The sequence below is a fragment of the Caenorhabditis remanei genome, chromosome V (assembly GCF_010183535.1).
Source record: "Caenorhabditis remanei strain PX506 chromosome V, whole genome shotgun sequence".
NCBI lineage: Eukaryota > Metazoa > Nematoda > Chromadorea > Rhabditida > Rhabditidae > Caenorhabditis > Caenorhabditis remanei.
The window spans coordinates 10,137,225-10,153,862 of NC_071332.1; the positions used below are offsets into that span (position 1 = coordinate 10,137,225).

Consider the following 16,638-nt stretch of genomic DNA (forward strand, 5'->3'; position numbering starts at 1 on the left):
GATGATAATCGAAAAGAAAATGGGATATATCACTATTTTCTTCATATTTGAACATTCCTCAGCCTTTTCCAAATTTATTTATTTCTTAATTTATCATAATTCCTCGAGTTTTCTGAAGAGCTCCCGGTTTTCTGTAACAAAGGAATCTGATGAAAAAGTTCCTCCTTTTCACAGGCATTTTGGATGGAAAAGAATGAATAAGGAATGAGAAGAACGATTAAGAGGTCGAATCAATATTTGACAGTGAGAAGTGAGGTGAAACGAGCTCGTCGAGAAAAGGAAAAAAGATACACCGAGTAACATCTTGAATATCTTGAGTATCCAATAGAAAACGGTAGTTATTCGTTCAATTTGATTTGAAAAATTAGATTTTTATTGACGGAAAGAAAAGAAACAGAGTACATATTATCGAAATAAAAAAGTTCCGACATTTTTTCCCCCTCGGTGTTTGCGGACTCAAGCCAAAATTATCAAATTTTGGCTTGAGTCCGCAAACACCGAGGGGGAAAAAATGTCGGAACTTTTTTGTTGCGACAATATTTGCATTAAAATGTGTACATGTTTATTCGAAGTATCGAAGGAAATTTGCATCCACAAAACTGCACTTCATTGCGTTTTCCACTTCATAATAGACGTGTCTGCCTCCAATTCTAATTACAATTGCTTCATCATCATTCTTCAATCTCAACTTGATTTCATGAAGAACTCTGAACAATTGTTCCATTGATTCATCTGCTTTCCAGTCTACATTCATATGGAGAATGTCATCGGTTTCAACTTTTTCGACCTGAAAAATGAAAAGGTCATGAACAAATCTCCAATCAACTATTACCTTGAAAACAACTTGATCATCTGTAACTTGTCCTCGGATAATCAATGGGGCATTGCCGAGGAATGATTGAAGATAATGGTAATGACTTCTACGTTTGACCCACGTCTCTTGATCAAATCTTGCGGTTTTAATTTCAACAACACTTCCATCTGAAAAATAATAACTTAGGGAGAATAGTATCGTATCAATACTACAATACTTACCACCAAGGCTGTCGCACGGCCGGCCGCGGCCGGCCGCGGCCCTCGGCCTTTAGGGCCGCCGAGGCCGCGGATTCACCAAATGGGCTGAATTTTTGTATATCGACTAATCTTTTGGTCCTCTACAAGGCCGCCTGAAGAAGCGAAAAGTTTCCATGGCTGGGAACTGAGATATAGAATCGGCCCACGGCCTTTTTGACAGCCTTGCTTACCACTATCCAAAGCATCAATCTCAGCTGCATAGAGTACTTTTATTTCTTCGTCTCCTTTCTTGAAAGAAGTTCGTAGAACTGCTTTGACACACTCTGCATTCGAAACTTCCTCTTCTTCATCATAAGGTTCTCCGTTGTCTTTCAATGTCATATACTGCTCAAACTTCTTTCCGTATCCTGGATCATCACCATCCGATGTTTGATTTTCAGATCTTTTGTCACAGAGAAAAATGACTCCGTTCTTGCGAAGTGCTCGAATTACAAAGGATTGTCTGGAATACAGTGAGGCAGCAAAAGAGATTAGATTGCGACGAGTTGAAATGAAATCGGAGCAAATTACCTGAAAAAGCGAGGATTAAAACATTCTCACTACCTGCTAGTTATTACATCTTTAAGTGGAATTCCTTGTTTAGAAGTCTTCTTGATATAGTCAAAAAACGAATAGAACAAATCACCATATCCTTCATCTCGAAACCCTTGACAGCCTTTCTTGAGATCCATTCGATTCTTTTCTTCCAACAAACCAAAATGATATGGATCCTCATTCAAACGATTTGGGAGAACTCCGACCACAGCAGTTCTGAGAAAAGTAAATTAGGATTCAAGCACTATAAACAAAAAATAATTACCGATCTTTCAGCTTTATATAGGTTCCGATTGTTTCGAAGTCAGCGGTCACCGGCATATCCTAGATATTTTTATGAAAAAATGAAGCAGTAACCTAAACAAGTAAAGCGGAGTCCAACTTATATACGAGAGAGAGAGATGTTGAGCAATGCAACGTTTGTTTGGAAATATTTCCGTTTGTTTGTTTCGTATAATTTCAAATTTCAAAAATATATTTTTATAGTAACTTTTATTCCCTCGGAGAACGATGATTCATTGTTTAAACCCTCATGGCAACAGCCCAAAGAATCAATTTTGAAACAGTTTACACAGATTTTCGATAAGAAATCAACCATTTATCGAGAAAAGGGACACGTTCAGACATGAAAGTTATATTTATTCGAAGAATCTAAGAAACTGTGAATCCACGAATTTGCAGTTCTTGCCGCTTTCTCCTTCATAATAGATGTCTGATCCTTGGATTCTGATCACAACTGCTTCGTCATCATTCTTCAGTTTTGATTTTATTTCTCGAAGTATTTCAAACAGTTTCTCAAAACACTTTTCAGCATTCCATTTAACTTTCATTCCAGGGATCTCATTGGTTTGAATTTTATCGACCTGCAATCATTGGGATAGAAAATGTAAAAAATGAGAATAGAACAAATTTCAAAATAATGAATGAAAAGCTCTAAAAAAACTTACTCTGAATACAATCTTTTCGCGTGTTATCTGCCCTTTGATAATACAGGAAACACCTCCAAGATATGATTGCAAGTAGTGATTGAGACTAGATTTGTATAGCCAGCTCTTTTGATCATGAATTGTGGATTTGAATTCCACCATGTTTCCGTCTGAAAAATAATACTTTTAGAAGAATAGTATCAACACAACAGTACACACCACTATCCAGAGCATCAATTTCAGCTGCATAGAGTACTTTGATTTCTTCGTCTCCTTTCTTAAAAGAAGTTCGTAGAACTGCTTTGATACACTCTGCATTCGAAACTTCTTCATCTTCATCATGAGGATCTCCGTTGTCTTTCAATGTCATATACTGCTCAAACTTGTATCCATGTCCTGGATAATCTTCCGATGTTTCATTTTCAGATTTTTTGTCGCAGAGAAAGATTACTCCGTTCTTTCGAAGCGCTCGAATCTCTATCAATTGTCTGGAATACAATGAGGCAGCAAAAGAAATCAGATTGCGACGAGTTGAAATAAAATCGGCTTTGACTGCCTGGAATGAATTAAGAAATCTGGAAAGAGAACAGAAAGTCTACTTACATCGTGTAACGGAGTTCCTTGTTTAGAAGTCTTCTTGATATAATCGAAAAATGAATAGAACAAATCACCATATCCTTCATCTCTAAACCCTTGACAGCCTTTTTTGAGATCCATTTGATTCTCTTCATCCAACAATCCATAACGACGTGGATCCTCATTTAAACCATTCGGATCAACCCCGACAACTGCAGTTCTGTAATCGATTCCTTTTATTTCTAATGAAAAATAAATAACACTCACTGATTCCGCAGTTTTTTATAAATTCCGATTCTCTCAATATTAATAACGACTGGCATTTCGAAATAGTTTTTGAATAAGAATGAATTCTATCTGTGAAGAAAGGAACGAAAAGTAAACTCTCTCGAGTTATCAAACCACAAGATGATAAGAGTTATCAGTGAAACCATTCTAAAAAAAAAGAAGTTTGCCAACAACATTTTTGAATTTTCCATTAGTCATTGTTCAATTTGTTAACATCCAATTCAAAGAGCACCGCCAGTCAGTTTGTTCATCTTTCTCCTTTTTTATTATCTTTCTTTGTCTTTCTAACGTGTCAAGTTGTAAATTAGGTATAGAAAGAGAAGACAATTTGAACATGATAAGATAGAAGGGTATCCAACTGAATTGAACGGACACGGGGGACAATGTGAAGATGTTTGAGCGTGAGCAATAAGTGTTGTAAAATGAAGAAGATGTAGGACAACATGATTAGATGAAGGATAGAAAAATGGGTTCTTCTTGTTATTGGAAGCAGTTCTAATTACTGAGATTGACACATTTTGGTGAGCAGGTGGATACATTTCTCGGAGGGCAAAACTCATTCCATTCCAATGGAAGGCAAAATAATGGAATGTGCAAGTGATTGCAATACATTTCACATATTCATTATCATAATATTGATAATTATCTAATAAATATTTAGAATCACTAGATAAGATTGATTCAGCTGAATTGATAAATTTCTTCAGTTAATGTTAGTTCAGAATCGTAATGTCTTTCAAACAATCATGATTGTTTTCATATGTATTTATTTTTTAATATGTACCGTAGCTATTTGACTTTTCACAGAATGGGTCATGCTGAAATCAGAGTTTTCTCTACCCGACCAGTCCTGGATCTTCTGTGCAAAACTTTAAAAACTAGAATTTATAGTTTGTTAAAAAATAGAGCCTGATCAATCGGACCAGTCAAAATTGACGAATTTGTTATTGCTCCTTTAAGAATCCTCTCACCCGATTATTTTTAATTATTGTTCTATTTTTCTCTCGTTTTTGATCATTCACTCATTTTCCTGTTAAATTTCCTGCACGGATCTCAACTCGATTCAACGAGAACATTGTATTAGCATCGTGAAAAAGAACCAGTTTTGCTCTTGATATCCATCTTCAGTGAGAATTTCTCTCTCCAAATTTCCGACTTTTATAACGTAATTCACAATAAGATTATGAATTACCGTACCCCTAGCACGACATCACACATCACATCCACCCAACTTCCCAAGTACAGTAACCTATTCGCCCCGCCCCTTCCCAGATGGGCGGAGCTTGAGAAGACCACGTAGATCACATTTTCCAACTCGTATCGTATCTCGAGAAAACGACATTCCTCATTATCTCGAAGGATGTATCCAATATCATCGTCATCCTCTTCTTCAACGTCTTCCCCTCCATCTAACACTCATAATACTTCATATGCATATGGAATTGTGGACAAAGATGGAAATATTCATTCTCATGAAATGCATTTTTCACATGATCACGGAAATCCATCTCCAGTTCACACTCCTCAAATGTATGATCCAATTGCAACACCATTTCTCATGGACCCACATTTCGAGGATTTTGGACAATATTTCGGTAATTTTTAACTCATCTTCTTGAAAAATAGAAAATTTCAGTTCCATCGTATGTTCCACCTCTTCAACAACTTCCTCCAGTTAATTCTGTTTTCGGAAGCTTTGATATTTCAATGAATAATATTGTCAACAATGAGCAATATCCACAATATCCGGAAATTGGAATGAACTATGTGCAGGTGCAAGAGCAGGAAAATTTGGCACCGACTCCACGGAAAAATAGTGGAGGTAGAAAGGTTAGATTTCACAAATTTTGAGTGATGTCTGTCTGTTTGTTCGGATATCCTCAGGATTTATATTCGGAACTGCCATTACTTCTAAGTTCTGAACGGCTTTCATTGAGAATATGTTTTTTTTTATCATAACAGACTTCGTAACTACACTTTTTCAGCCATCGGCGTTCCATCACAACTCTGTTTGCTCCAATCCAAATTGTGGAACACGTCAAACAACTCTCTGGAGAAGAACGGATTCTGGAGCCATCGAGTGCAAGTGAGTTTTAACACAAAGGAATTCCTAAACCCTCAAAACATTCTTTTTTTCAGTGGCTGCTCCCTTTACTTCCGAAAGAATGGTGTCCAACGACCTGCTGATTTGTGCAATAAGGTAATCATGAAGAGAAATCGCCGTCCTCGTGTAGAAACACAGCTACCGGTGAGCCGAGGAGTCTCCAATCTGCAAGAGCAGAGCACACAACAACTACAAAACATTGAGAACGTACAGCTACTGTAAAACAATCTTATCTCCACTTTTTTGTATTTTTCTTTGTTCTATTTTTTATTTGAATTGATGATCTCTCGGAATGAATTCTGACATCTGTCAGTTTGACTGATAAAAATGACAGCATTTATCAACATTTTTGGGAATTGTTGGGGGGATACAGGTATATTTGAACAGAAAAATGATGAGATGAAAATTACAAAGTATTGAGAATCATTCGAAATGATCCAGAAAGCTTTGTTCCATGAAAGTACAATTATTTGAGCATTCTGGTTCAAAGAACAGTCCCTCGCGTGTAATATGCAATACAAGAGCTTCTTCATCGTATTCCAGTTTTGATTTAATCTTTTGGAGGACTTGAAATAATTGATTGAAGCACACCTCTTTCTTCCAATTGACACCACTATTTGGAATGCTGTTCGTCCATTTTTTATTAACGCGGAAAACTCGCTCACTCCTGTAACCCGCTTTCTGTCCATAAATGATGTATGGAACATTAGCGAAAAAAGATTGAAGATAGTGGTCTAGACTGCGCCTCTCCAACCATTTCATATGACCGTATGACGTGGTTTTCAGTTCCACAAACTTTCCTTCTGAAACATTATTAATGTTGTTTTCGGCACGGAAAGCCAACTGAACTAACCTCTATCGATTGCATCGATTTCAGCTGAGTAGAACAATTTTATTGTTTCTTTTCCTGAGGATAAAGTCGTTCGTAGAACACATTTCGAGCACTCATCTGTTGTTAGTGTTTCATATTTATTGTGTTGATTTCCGTATTTATCCAAAGTGAGGTATCGTTCGAATCGGTGACCATAAGGTAGCGAGTAATCTTCGCTGGAAACATCAAGTTTAAATGATACTCTCATAGGTGAATTTAAGACCGGAAATTCCAAAGTTCCAGACTTTTGAATCATGTGTGGATTCTCGAGATATTTTGAGAAACAGCGAGTAGACAATTCAGACTTTTCATTTCCTTTTTCAGCTTACCTGTCTTCTTTTTTGTCACATAAAAAGATGACTCCATTCTTTCGAATTGCTTGTATTTCCACGCGTTTAACTTCATATGGAGATTTAGCGATCGACACCAGATTTCTACGATTGGAAACGAAATCTGCTCCGATAGCCTGGAAAATTGCAATAACTCCTATTTGTTTGAACATCTTAGTTTTACCTCTTTCAATGAAGAACCTTTTTTGTAAGTTCTCTTCATATAATCAAAAAATGAGTGATACTTATCATTGAATCCAGTATCTTTGTATCCGTCCAATCCGAGTGTCAAGTCTAACTCATCCTCCAAAAGTCCATACAAGTTCTCATCTTCATTCAATAGAGGCGGAAGACCGAAAGGAATCGTTGACCTGAAAACTTTAATCAAATATATGAAAGTTCGACTGGCAAGCAAACCTGTCGGGAAGTTTAGTGTAAGTTCCAATTTTTTGAATGTTTATTGTTACATGCATTATTCACTCTGTAAATGAATTGATGACTCGGGTTGAAAAATGGATTTGTCGTCTTTCAGTAGATCGACTTCTAATCAGAAAATTGCAGGTTCGAGTCCTGCCTCACCATGTACGAATAAAAAGAGAGTTTGCGGGTTCGAATTATTGTTGGAAAGGAGAAAAATTGAAGAAAAGGGATGGAAGGGGGCCCCTTTTATACTAGAGACTGTAAGAGAGAGAGAGAGAATAGGGAAAAGGAGGTGAATTAGAAAAGTCCGGAGGGGAATGGTGGTTGATCGCTGAGATCACGAGGAGCCTGAGTCATCGAAACAATGGAATGCTAGAAGAACTAAATGGTGATGTGGGGGGAATATGTACAGAAGAAATAATTACAAAAATAATAAACAAGAAAAAAAAACTTAGTTTTGAAGAAAAACAAACTTAGTTTCGGAAATAGCGGCTCCTTCTTCTTTGATATCGCGGCCTTCTACAAAGACGTCGACAATCTTAGTATCATAGAAAATTTTCAATAGCAACGAACGGGAGAAGTTCAGCATGTAACTTTTTACAATGAATATATCTCAATATGAAACTTGTTCTACACTTTTGATAGTTCTAGTGAAAAAAAAACGTGGCTGCAGGCAATAATCGTCTTTATTATGACACTAGCAAACCAAAAAACAATTTCTGGAATGCATAAAAAGAACACACAAGGGAGCTATATATTGAACAAGAAGCGTTGGTTATTATCACCAGATGGCGTACCTAACAGTCTTGGTTATGCTCAGTCTGGCAATGTACAAATGAGGCGAGTAATATCACTAAAAATAATTAATAGTACAACTGGCTAGTAGAGAATACGATAAAATATGTTCAAGATCTAAAGGGTATCAATATGGGGGCAAACGGGGCAAATGTACAAATGAGAGAAGCTATTCGTCAAAAACGGAGCGCTTCTGGAAATTTTGGTGGAATTGAGCACTCATATCCATGAGTGGTGCCGGCATCGCCCACAATGGCATTGGTTCGTTCGTCATCGTCATCGGTACGTTGAGCTTCTGGAGCGATTCGATGATCTTCTTTCCAGAAGAGAAACGTTCAAGGCGGCTGGCCTGACGGTTGACACGATTTTTGATGCGATCAAACCATTTGGCATAGAGACGCAATTCCGCTGGTGACATCTTGCGTTCTCTGAATTGATTTTTTTTAGTTGTGCCTCTTGAAACAACTCTAACTCACTCTTTTCCAAGAAGTGCAGAGATGCAAATAGAAATCATCTGTTGGATGACGTAGTTTCCATATTGGTGGAAAAGAAGAATGTCCAACGCATCGCGGTTCGTCTCCTGATCTTTGACGTAGCCATCAAAGATCTCATCCATCATTTCCGACAGAAGGTGTGGCGGAGCAAAAAGGAAGGCACCCTCCACAACATGGGATGCATACTTGTCTTGGGACATTGAAAGAATGTTGCGAAGGAGACACTTCTCGATAATTGTGTCACGGTACATCTCCATCACTCCGGAAGATTTGATGACGTATTGAACAACATAATTGGCGAACTCGTTGGAAGAGAGACGGAAACAGTTACGTGCGACCGATGTCATCAAACCATGAAGAAGTTGAAGACGAGTGTTGAAGCATGGGAGCTATAAAAGACGTTTAAATTCCCCAAAAAATGAGGGAGATGTACCTTTGGATTGTCGGACAGTTTGTCGATTGTCTGCTGAACAAGACGACATCCGTACTTGTCCTGGCAAACAGTCATCAAGTTATCATCACGGCAAAGAAACTTGACGAAGAAACTCCAAGCGCCAATTGGAAGAAGCTTAACAACTTTTTGGAGAACGTGAATGGCACATTGGTCAGTACACAATGGAAGGAAGTTGAGAGTACTGATTTTATGTACAAGCTTCATCGCGATAGACTCATCGAACTTCTGAAATCATATAGCATGTTTATTTCCGAAAATCGGTTATCATTTTACCTGGATAGAGAGCTGAACAACTCGGCATGCAAATTTGTCAAGACACATTTCGATCAAACCATTCTCACTCATTGTGCTGACAAGACGATCCTGTTCTTCCAACGAAGCATGTTCAACAAACTTCTGGATGATGAAATTGCCGGCTGCACTGCGGCAAAGACTTGTGAAAACTGTACTTTGTTCAGTGAGTTTATCGAACAGCAAGCTGTGCATCTCGTCGTCTTGCTCCGATGGGAAATGACTTTCCAAGAACTTGACTCCAGTTCTATCCATGGCAAAATCGATAAGCGATCCGTTACGAACAACATCTTGAAGCGTAAGATCATCGCGAATGTTACCGCTCATGTCGACGGCCCATGACGGCAGAAGGCGGGTCGAGCGGACATTGCTTTGGAAATTCCCGACAAACGAAGAGTTGTTTGCAGTGAAATCCGCGAAAGATTCGTTACCGAAAGAGAAATCCGCTAGACCGAAATCAGCTGGAGTCATGTTCAATGGTTCCTTTGGTGTGGATTGGGTGATTGCAGTCAGACGGCACGGACCATTTGATTTGACAAATGGATGTGGGGAGTACAGAGAGTTGTTTTGATTTCTAGCTCCCATCAAGTCGAAAATTGGGAGATTTGACGAGAAAACGCCTGAAAGCAAGGGATACAGATAAATTACATGCAATTTTCTCACCTCCATCGAATGATCCGCTGAAAATGCTCAGATCGGCTGCCTGGAGTTCGCTAATCGAAGACGACTCCGACAGTTTCGAATCGCTTCGTCCAGACTTCTCACTCATATTGGAACAGAAACAGGGAGTACAGGTTAGTATCTGAAAATCATAAACTTCAAAACAACATTCCGAGTGTGGGTGAATGCACAAGGAAAACAAACGAGGAAAATAAGGAAACATGCAAAAGTGTCTGATATGAACTTTTAAATCTGGTTCGCTGAGAAAGAGAATTGTTGCCGCCTTTTTAAGAAAAACATTTTCCTGTTTAAAAGATCAAATGAGATAGGTCAAAATATTCATTTTTATAAAACATTTGCTTTCAAGTGCACCGGTTCAGAAAAATGTGATTTTAAAATTTTCCGCGCTCTTTTCGAAACCGTAATCTAAAATTTCTTCTATCCTGCACATCAAACTTTTTGGTTTTGAATTCTGTTTTTTTTCCTGATTTTTTTAAATTTCCAGATTTTAAAGCAAGATTTTTTAATATTCGTCGATATATTGAAATAAAAATCAAATCAAAACCTTAAATATTGATCTAAAGCAAACTTTTCAGCATGAATCGTCTGAATGAGGAACAAATTATCCATTCAGAAATGATGAGATTGCTCGAAAAAATTCTTTCTCTTGCTGGAGAGATGAAAAATTTCGAACTGCAGAACCAAAAAGCGACTGTAATCTGGGCAAGCGAGTGGGTTGAAAAAGTTGATAATTTGAACGACGCAATCGAAAACCTGGCAGTCCGCATCATGATAGCGGAGAGCTTCAAACAGGTATCTAACCAGATTCTTGATTGGAATCTGTTTTCCATTATTAATATCTTTCTTTCAAAGATCAATTCGTCTCATTCCGAGCCATTGAAGAATAAACTCACCGAAATCGTCATTGTAATGAGTAAAATTACTGAAAACATGTACAAAATCATTAATCGCAACCAAGACGAGCGTTTGAATGCTGCGTGAGTGCGACCAATAATAAAAAATAATTAAATACTTTATATTACAGAAAGATTATAGCCGAGCAGCGCATCAACATCTTATTGATTGAAAAAGAGAGGATCACAAGATTGTTAGAAGCTCAGAAATTGAAAATTAAACAGAAAGAAGAGTTGGAACGGCAGAAGTCGGAAGAAGTCCGTTCGACAGAAATGAGACGAGAAATGCGTATCAAAGCATTGGAAGAACATAAAAGTGAGAACTTTTGTATCACATGATCTTTAACAAACAGTATATTCAGAATATCTCGCTTCTCGTCAAGCCATTGAATTTCTTAATTCGGTGAATGATGCTACTGTCATCTCAAGTCATTCTAACGAAGATACGAACACTATTATTGAAGACGAAGGACTTCATTGTCGGAAGAAACGTCGATCTCGTAGTCTCGCTCGCAAAGTTGTCGGTCGTGTAAAGGTATTGTCATTACTTTCGAGCATAAATAATTTTCTCATTCAGAAAACGATTCGTAGAAGTATCTCAGCTGTGAACAACTATCTTCCACATCTTCATCATCACGATAAACAAGAATAGCTATTTCAGCTGAAACCTGTATCCCTGTAAATAATCAAGTTCCAATTTCGTCATAATCTTGATATTATTTCCATTAATTACTGTAGATAAAGTGTAAACTTATATTTAGACATAAATAAAACTTAGTTTTAGAATAAAAACAAGTCAGTTACTCAGTTATCATTGCTTCTGATGCCGTTTTACTCCACTTTCTAAATATGGGATTGTGTTCAGGTTGGAGTTTTAAAATTGTTGTGTTGCACTTGAGATCTGATTTAAAAACGAACTTTACTCGTTTACATTTAACAACAACAGACCACTCAGAAATAAGTAAGTACGGAAGAGATAATTGATTTATTAAAACCTTCAGAGCGACAAATTTTGAAAAATGATGATAACATGAATTGCCTAGATTTCGAGTATTAAAAGCAGAGAAAATAACACGATACACTACGAAAACTACAGTTCTATCAAAAAATACAGAGAAAACGATTTGAAACCAGCGAAAAGGGAGGAAAACCTACGACGGGAAGTGTGATGAATTGGCACCGGGAGCACAAAAATGAGTGTGATTGTGAAAACTTTGAAAATAAAACAAAACTCGATATTTTCAGCTCCTCGAGATGATGGGAACTTCCTAGAGGAATCCAGGATGAAAGTATGAAACATTTGAGACATTTAGAAAAAAAACCCGATAAATACAGAAAATTTGAATATTTAAGAATGTGAGAGATAGAAAGAAGAGAAGTAAGGGATGAGAGTGTAAACCCGTTCAAAAAAGGGAAACACATAAAACGAGTTATTCATCGTCCGGGATGTAGAAAAGTGGAACCGGACGTTTTCCAAGACGAAGCCATGTTAGACACGGTGCAGATATTTGTGAAGCTGTGGATGAGAAGCGATGAATTTTTGGACGCTCTGATAGTCCACGTGCATCGATAATTTCGATTGATACTCCACTTATCCGGCAGAGAATGTTCCAAAGAATCTGAAACGAAAAAAATATTATGGAAGTTGTATTATTTCTGTTTCCCCTGCTTTCATTTTTTACATTAACTTTGAAAAATCTAGATTGAATGCATATGTCAAAGAGAACATCTTTGTCATCAGAATTTCAGTGTTTTCTGGCATTAATTAGCGCGTTCATGTGTTCGAGTCATGTTCAGTGAGCTGTGCAATATGAAGCATGACGAAGAGATTCAGGCCAAAAACTGAAAAATCCAAAAACGTCATTGACTTTCAGTTGTGGAAAACCGAGCGTCCAACCGAATTCTAGCACAAAAACATCGAAAGAACAATAGTAGTCCTTGAAACTTCTTACAAATTCGAATCTTCTCGCCCTGCGTATCTCGTCCATTTCTCTTTTTTCGATATACATTCTCAATATCTACGTAATTCTGAAAACAAAGTCTATAATGATGAGCATTGTGTCGTCTTAAGCAGTCAGAACTGGAGAACAAATGCTTTTTCGACAGAGACGATGAGATTAGGCGGTACATTCGGTAGATCTTGATAAGCACAAACTCGAAAAACAACAGAATTAGACAATTCTGATTTACGATTTACATCATCAGAAGTGCACTCGATGTTACAATGTTTCATGAATCATTTGAATCAGAATAATTACGCCATTCTTTCATCAGTACCGTAGCTTACGCAAAACTGAAAAGTCCTCAACTTTTGGCGAGGATTTCCTCCAAAGCGGTTAGTCTCTGATAACAATGAATGCGAGATTTCTAAAACTTCCATATTCTCCAGAAAAAGAAACGAATCGCGTCATCTCCTTTTGACTTGCAAGAAGAGGGAAAAAGGATTTACAGAACGTTTTGTCTCTCGCCTTTATTTTATGTATTTCATCACATCATTTTTTGACACTTTTTGCAAGGAAAAAGTGCAATAATAAAAATATCATTTTTAAAGAATGCACATTTCAGTTGTATGTAGCGGGTATTAATGATCAGGTACCTGGAAGTGCGAGTTTCTTGCAAAAGAGAGTATTTCTGTCTTGAAAGAGCAGGGGAATATCTCGAGTAGAAAATAAGAAACTGCTCAATGTTTTTTCTATGATCATGATCAAAACACAATGAATTCGAGAGGTTCAATACAGTGGCAATATTCCCATATATATGTTCGCGAATGTGTGACAAGGATAATTTCTGAAGAGTAGCGTTTCCCTGAGAAAACTTCAGCTCAACTAGTGTTTCCATTTTCTAACATCTTTTTCTTCTGAAATAATTCAGTTCAATAATATAATCCATATCTTTCCAGAAACTCGAGGATGATCGGATCGAGATAACATAATCTGCTACTTAGGACCTAGACTTCTAAAAGTTATTCCACTAATACTTTTCTTCTGCCCCCTTCTATATATCTTCTGCAGAATCATCACGTCATATTCTCTTGTTCCTTACCTTTGGCGGTAATTCGTCATCTCCACGATTCGACAGAGTTCTGAAGATGTCTGCAGGACTATCCACGTCGAACCAATCTTCACAAAACAGTCCAGCGAGTCGTTCATCATATGCTCGTTTTGCTTCCAGAACTATTAGTACTTGATACGCTTTGTGATGATCCGCTTCAAGGCCAAATGATGTTTCAGTGGATGCCTGAAATAGTATTAACTTGAATAAAAACAACGAAGAATATACATAAATTGAATGAATTTGATCTTTGGAAGACTGAGCAGAGATATGTACATTATGAGCAGATCTATTCTGATCGGATCTCGGATACCAAAACGTTCTGCGTAGGATGAGTTTCAATAGTTTTTAAAGCTTTCCTATTACTAATATACATCTAACATCATAGACTACCAAAATATTTAAACTTTGATGCATATTCACACTTCATTTCGGATCAAAACCAAAGATCCTTTTGTCCAACAAAAGTTCCCGAAAAGGAACGAAAACAAAGCGATTTCGGAACAAAGTGGGAATCTCAAAGACGTCACAATAAAAATGAACCACAGCATTATCGCACTTTCTGATTTTTTCTCATGATCTAAACTCTGAAAATGACATTTTCCGTATAGTTTGAGCTAATTTCCGAAAAGAAACCCTGGAAAATTTTAATTTTATTCTCAGAATTGAAAGTGCATAATTTCGGGGAAAGAAATACTTTTTTCTGTCGAACTTTCGACTTTTTCACATTTCTCTCATATTAAAAATCTAACATTTCCGGTTCTTGTTCTCAGGAAATGTGACATTTTTGAATGCCACCCTAACGGATGAACGTTCTTTGGACACCGTCACGGTGTCATTTCTATTCTGTAGTTTGATATGTTCTTGAAGATATCATTATAGAAAAATTAAATCCATTAGAACACAGAATGATATAATCTCTCGTGAATGATCAATGCGGTTTTTTTTAGGTTGTGATAAACGAGGAAGTTAACTTGAATAGCTTACCAATTCGTGAAGTCTTCTCAAATCTTTTCTCATTTGCTTTGAGTCATATCCAGGCCATTTACTCATGAAGTCACACTCGAGGAGGGAATTGTCGAAGCGCTGAAAAATGGAGCTATGATAAAAATTAAAGGTTACGATTATCAATGGGAAGAATTTTCACTGTTCTAACACAACTGGAAACAAGTGAATCCGTTTTTAAACAGTTGGTACAGTACACTCGGATCATAGTTACAAGCTCTATGTACAGAACATCTCGGTTACGGTAGCGTTCTCCGTTCTGCAAACTCTCAATATTCCCAAACTTTAGTCATTACTCCTAGAGGGAAAAGTTTATGTTTATGTTCCCACTAACTATTAGTTTTTGTTTATAAAAATCGCCTCCATGATCGGGGAGGATAAGCCACTCGTTTTATAAGCTTTTCTCATTTTCTTGATGTTGTTTTCCGACGAAGAGGCTTTTACAGTAATCTCATTTAGAAAATATTCCAATTTCCTCTATTTCATGTGGGCTGTAAGGTGTTCTCAACAGAAAGTAATCTGGTCGCCCGACCTACAGGTAACATTTCATCCGAACAATCTTTCTGTTTTTGTACCACAATTTCCCAGATTTACGTCAATCATAAGACATCAAATATAGTTTTCTGTTATCTCAGGTCAGATCTTCGTGTCAGTTGCGAATTTCAAGAAGTCAGCAAAATACAAAACCAGAAATGCATATTGCAAAAACCCTCTCCATTGACGTCGATTTCTTCAGAATTTCCTTTGCGAAATGAAAAATTGTACCAACAATTCGGAAATTCTTTTATTTTAAACAATATCACTAAAGATCTCTCAAAAAGAAGAATCGAGCATCATTTTTATAAAATATCTCATAGTGTTCACTACCCTGCTGGAAAGAATGAATCAGTCATTTTCAGAAACTGACGAAAAAAGGGAATACTCTCCACACGCAAAAGTGCCACTTTCAGATTTGGAATTTCCCGATTCGAGTGGAGAAATTCCTGATTTTCGGCAGAACTTTTCAGTTCAGTTTCACGTGGACCACCATGCTTTGTCTCTAGGCCTTGCGTGTGAACAAGTTCTGATTTTTTCTCCTGGAAAGACAAAAAGATCAAACCCACTCAACTAGATTCTCGACATCACCAGACATCCACTGAAGTGGAATGTAAAGCCCTTCTAAAAGTACAAGACGATTTTCACGGGATCTCTTTATTCTAATGTTTCAAGACGTCAAGACATGTGATGTTGGAGCCTATTCGAGATCAAATGCCGACTTAGAGCCTACTTGGAAACATTGACCATTTTGCGTGGGAAAATGAGGCAACAGTGAAAAAAAAAGATATTTTTTCCAATTATATGCAACATTGGGTGGTCTGAAATGAGTAAGATGACCGAGTTTACGCTTCAGATATCTTCTACTCTCATTAGCTTTTCATGACGGCTAAAAAAGTTTCGATAAATATTGAAAATCAGAAAATGGTCAGAACCAGTAACGTCAGAGCTGAAGAAAACATTTTTCATGAGGAAACATGAATTTCAAGTATATACAGGGTACTGTAGAAGCGATAAGCTAAAATATTTCAAGTGGTTCATTTCTAGTATTGGGATGGCTTGCACGTATCTCTTCGCCGAGTTTTGTGTAAAATCTACGACTCTATTTGAGAACATTATTCCTATTCAGATGGCTCTAAAGTGTACAACAATGTACAACAGAATAGTAGTGACACCTACACGAAGGGTCGTCGAATCCTTTCTATAAAAAGTTTCGCTCATCGGATGCTCCTTTTCAGACTGCGTTTTAAGATTATTTTCCTGTTTCACAAATGGTAATTTAGTTGACAGACAAGGGAGCATCACTTTTTGAAGACAG

At 37.2% G+C, this 16,638-nt stretch overlaps 7 protein-coding genes across 7 annotated transcripts; 2 read left to right on the forward strand and 5 right to left on the reverse strand.

Moving 5' to 3' along the window:
* Window positions 1-562: 562 nt before the first annotated feature.
* Window positions 563-1,929, reverse strand: GCK72_018711 (uncharacterized protein; the record flags this gene model as incomplete). The annotated part of the gene is made up of 5 exons (XM_053732706.1): window positions 563-787; window positions 833-981; window positions 1,245-1,584; window positions 1,632-1,824; window positions 1,874-1,929. The coding sequence occupies 5 exons, from the start codon at window positions 1,927-1,929 to the stop codon at window positions 563-565; spliced, it is 963 nt and encodes a 320-aa protein (XP_053581619.1).
* Window positions 1,930-2,246: 317 nt separating this feature from the next.
* Window positions 2,247-3,433, reverse strand: GCK72_018712 (uncharacterized protein; the record flags this gene model as incomplete). Its single annotated transcript, XM_003110476.2, has 5 exons — window positions 2,247-2,471; window positions 2,556-2,704; window positions 2,754-3,090; window positions 3,138-3,330; window positions 3,378-3,433. 5 exons carry the CDS (start codon window positions 3,431-3,433, stop codon window positions 2,247-2,249), a joined length of 960 nt encoding a protein of 319 aa, XP_003110524.2.
* Window positions 3,434-4,758: 1,325 nt separating this feature from the next.
* GCK72_018713 (uncharacterized protein) lies at window positions 4,759-5,724 on the forward strand (the record flags this gene model as incomplete). Its single annotated transcript, XM_053732707.1, has 4 exons — window positions 4,759-4,993; window positions 5,074-5,228; window positions 5,384-5,484; window positions 5,538-5,724. The coding sequence occupies 4 exons, from the start codon at window positions 4,759-4,761 to the stop codon at window positions 5,722-5,724; spliced, it is 678 nt and encodes a 225-aa protein (XP_053581620.1).
* Window positions 5,725-5,925: 201 nt separating this feature from the next.
* GCK72_018714 (uncharacterized protein) lies at window positions 5,926-7,175 on the reverse strand (the record flags this gene model as incomplete). Its single annotated transcript, XM_053732708.1, has 5 exons — window positions 5,926-6,305; window positions 6,356-6,549; window positions 6,703-6,839; window positions 6,887-7,073; window positions 7,120-7,175. 5 exons carry the CDS (start codon window positions 7,173-7,175, stop codon window positions 5,926-5,928), a joined length of 954 nt encoding a protein of 317 aa, XP_053581621.1.
* Window positions 7,176-8,086: 911 nt separating this feature from the next.
* Window positions 8,087-9,925, reverse strand: GCK72_018715 (uncharacterized protein; the record flags this gene model as incomplete). Its single annotated transcript, XM_003110642.2, has 5 exons — window positions 8,087-8,345; window positions 8,394-8,800; window positions 8,845-9,090; window positions 9,139-9,776; window positions 9,820-9,925. 5 exons carry the CDS (start codon window positions 9,923-9,925, stop codon window positions 8,087-8,089), a joined length of 1,656 nt encoding a protein of 551 aa, XP_003110690.2.
* On the forward strand, window positions 8,839-11,382 carry GCK72_018716 (uncharacterized protein; the record flags this gene model as incomplete). The annotated part of the gene is made up of 7 exons (XM_053732709.1): window positions 8,839-9,454; window positions 9,564-9,708; window positions 10,413-10,629; window positions 10,690-10,814; window positions 10,862-11,046; window positions 11,093-11,265; window positions 11,308-11,382. 7 exons carry the CDS (start codon window positions 8,839-8,841, stop codon window positions 11,380-11,382), a joined length of 1,536 nt encoding a protein of 511 aa, XP_053581622.1.
* Window positions 11,383-12,160: 778 nt separating this feature from the next.
* On the reverse strand, window positions 12,161-15,918 carry GCK72_018717 (uncharacterized protein; the record flags this gene model as incomplete). Its single annotated transcript, XM_003110480.1, has 4 exons — window positions 12,161-12,349; window positions 13,773-13,967; window positions 14,769-14,867; window positions 15,886-15,918. The coding sequence occupies 4 exons, from the start codon at window positions 15,916-15,918 to the stop codon at window positions 12,161-12,163; spliced, it is 516 nt and encodes a 171-aa protein (XP_003110528.1).
* Window positions 15,919-16,638: the final 720 nt, after the last annotated feature.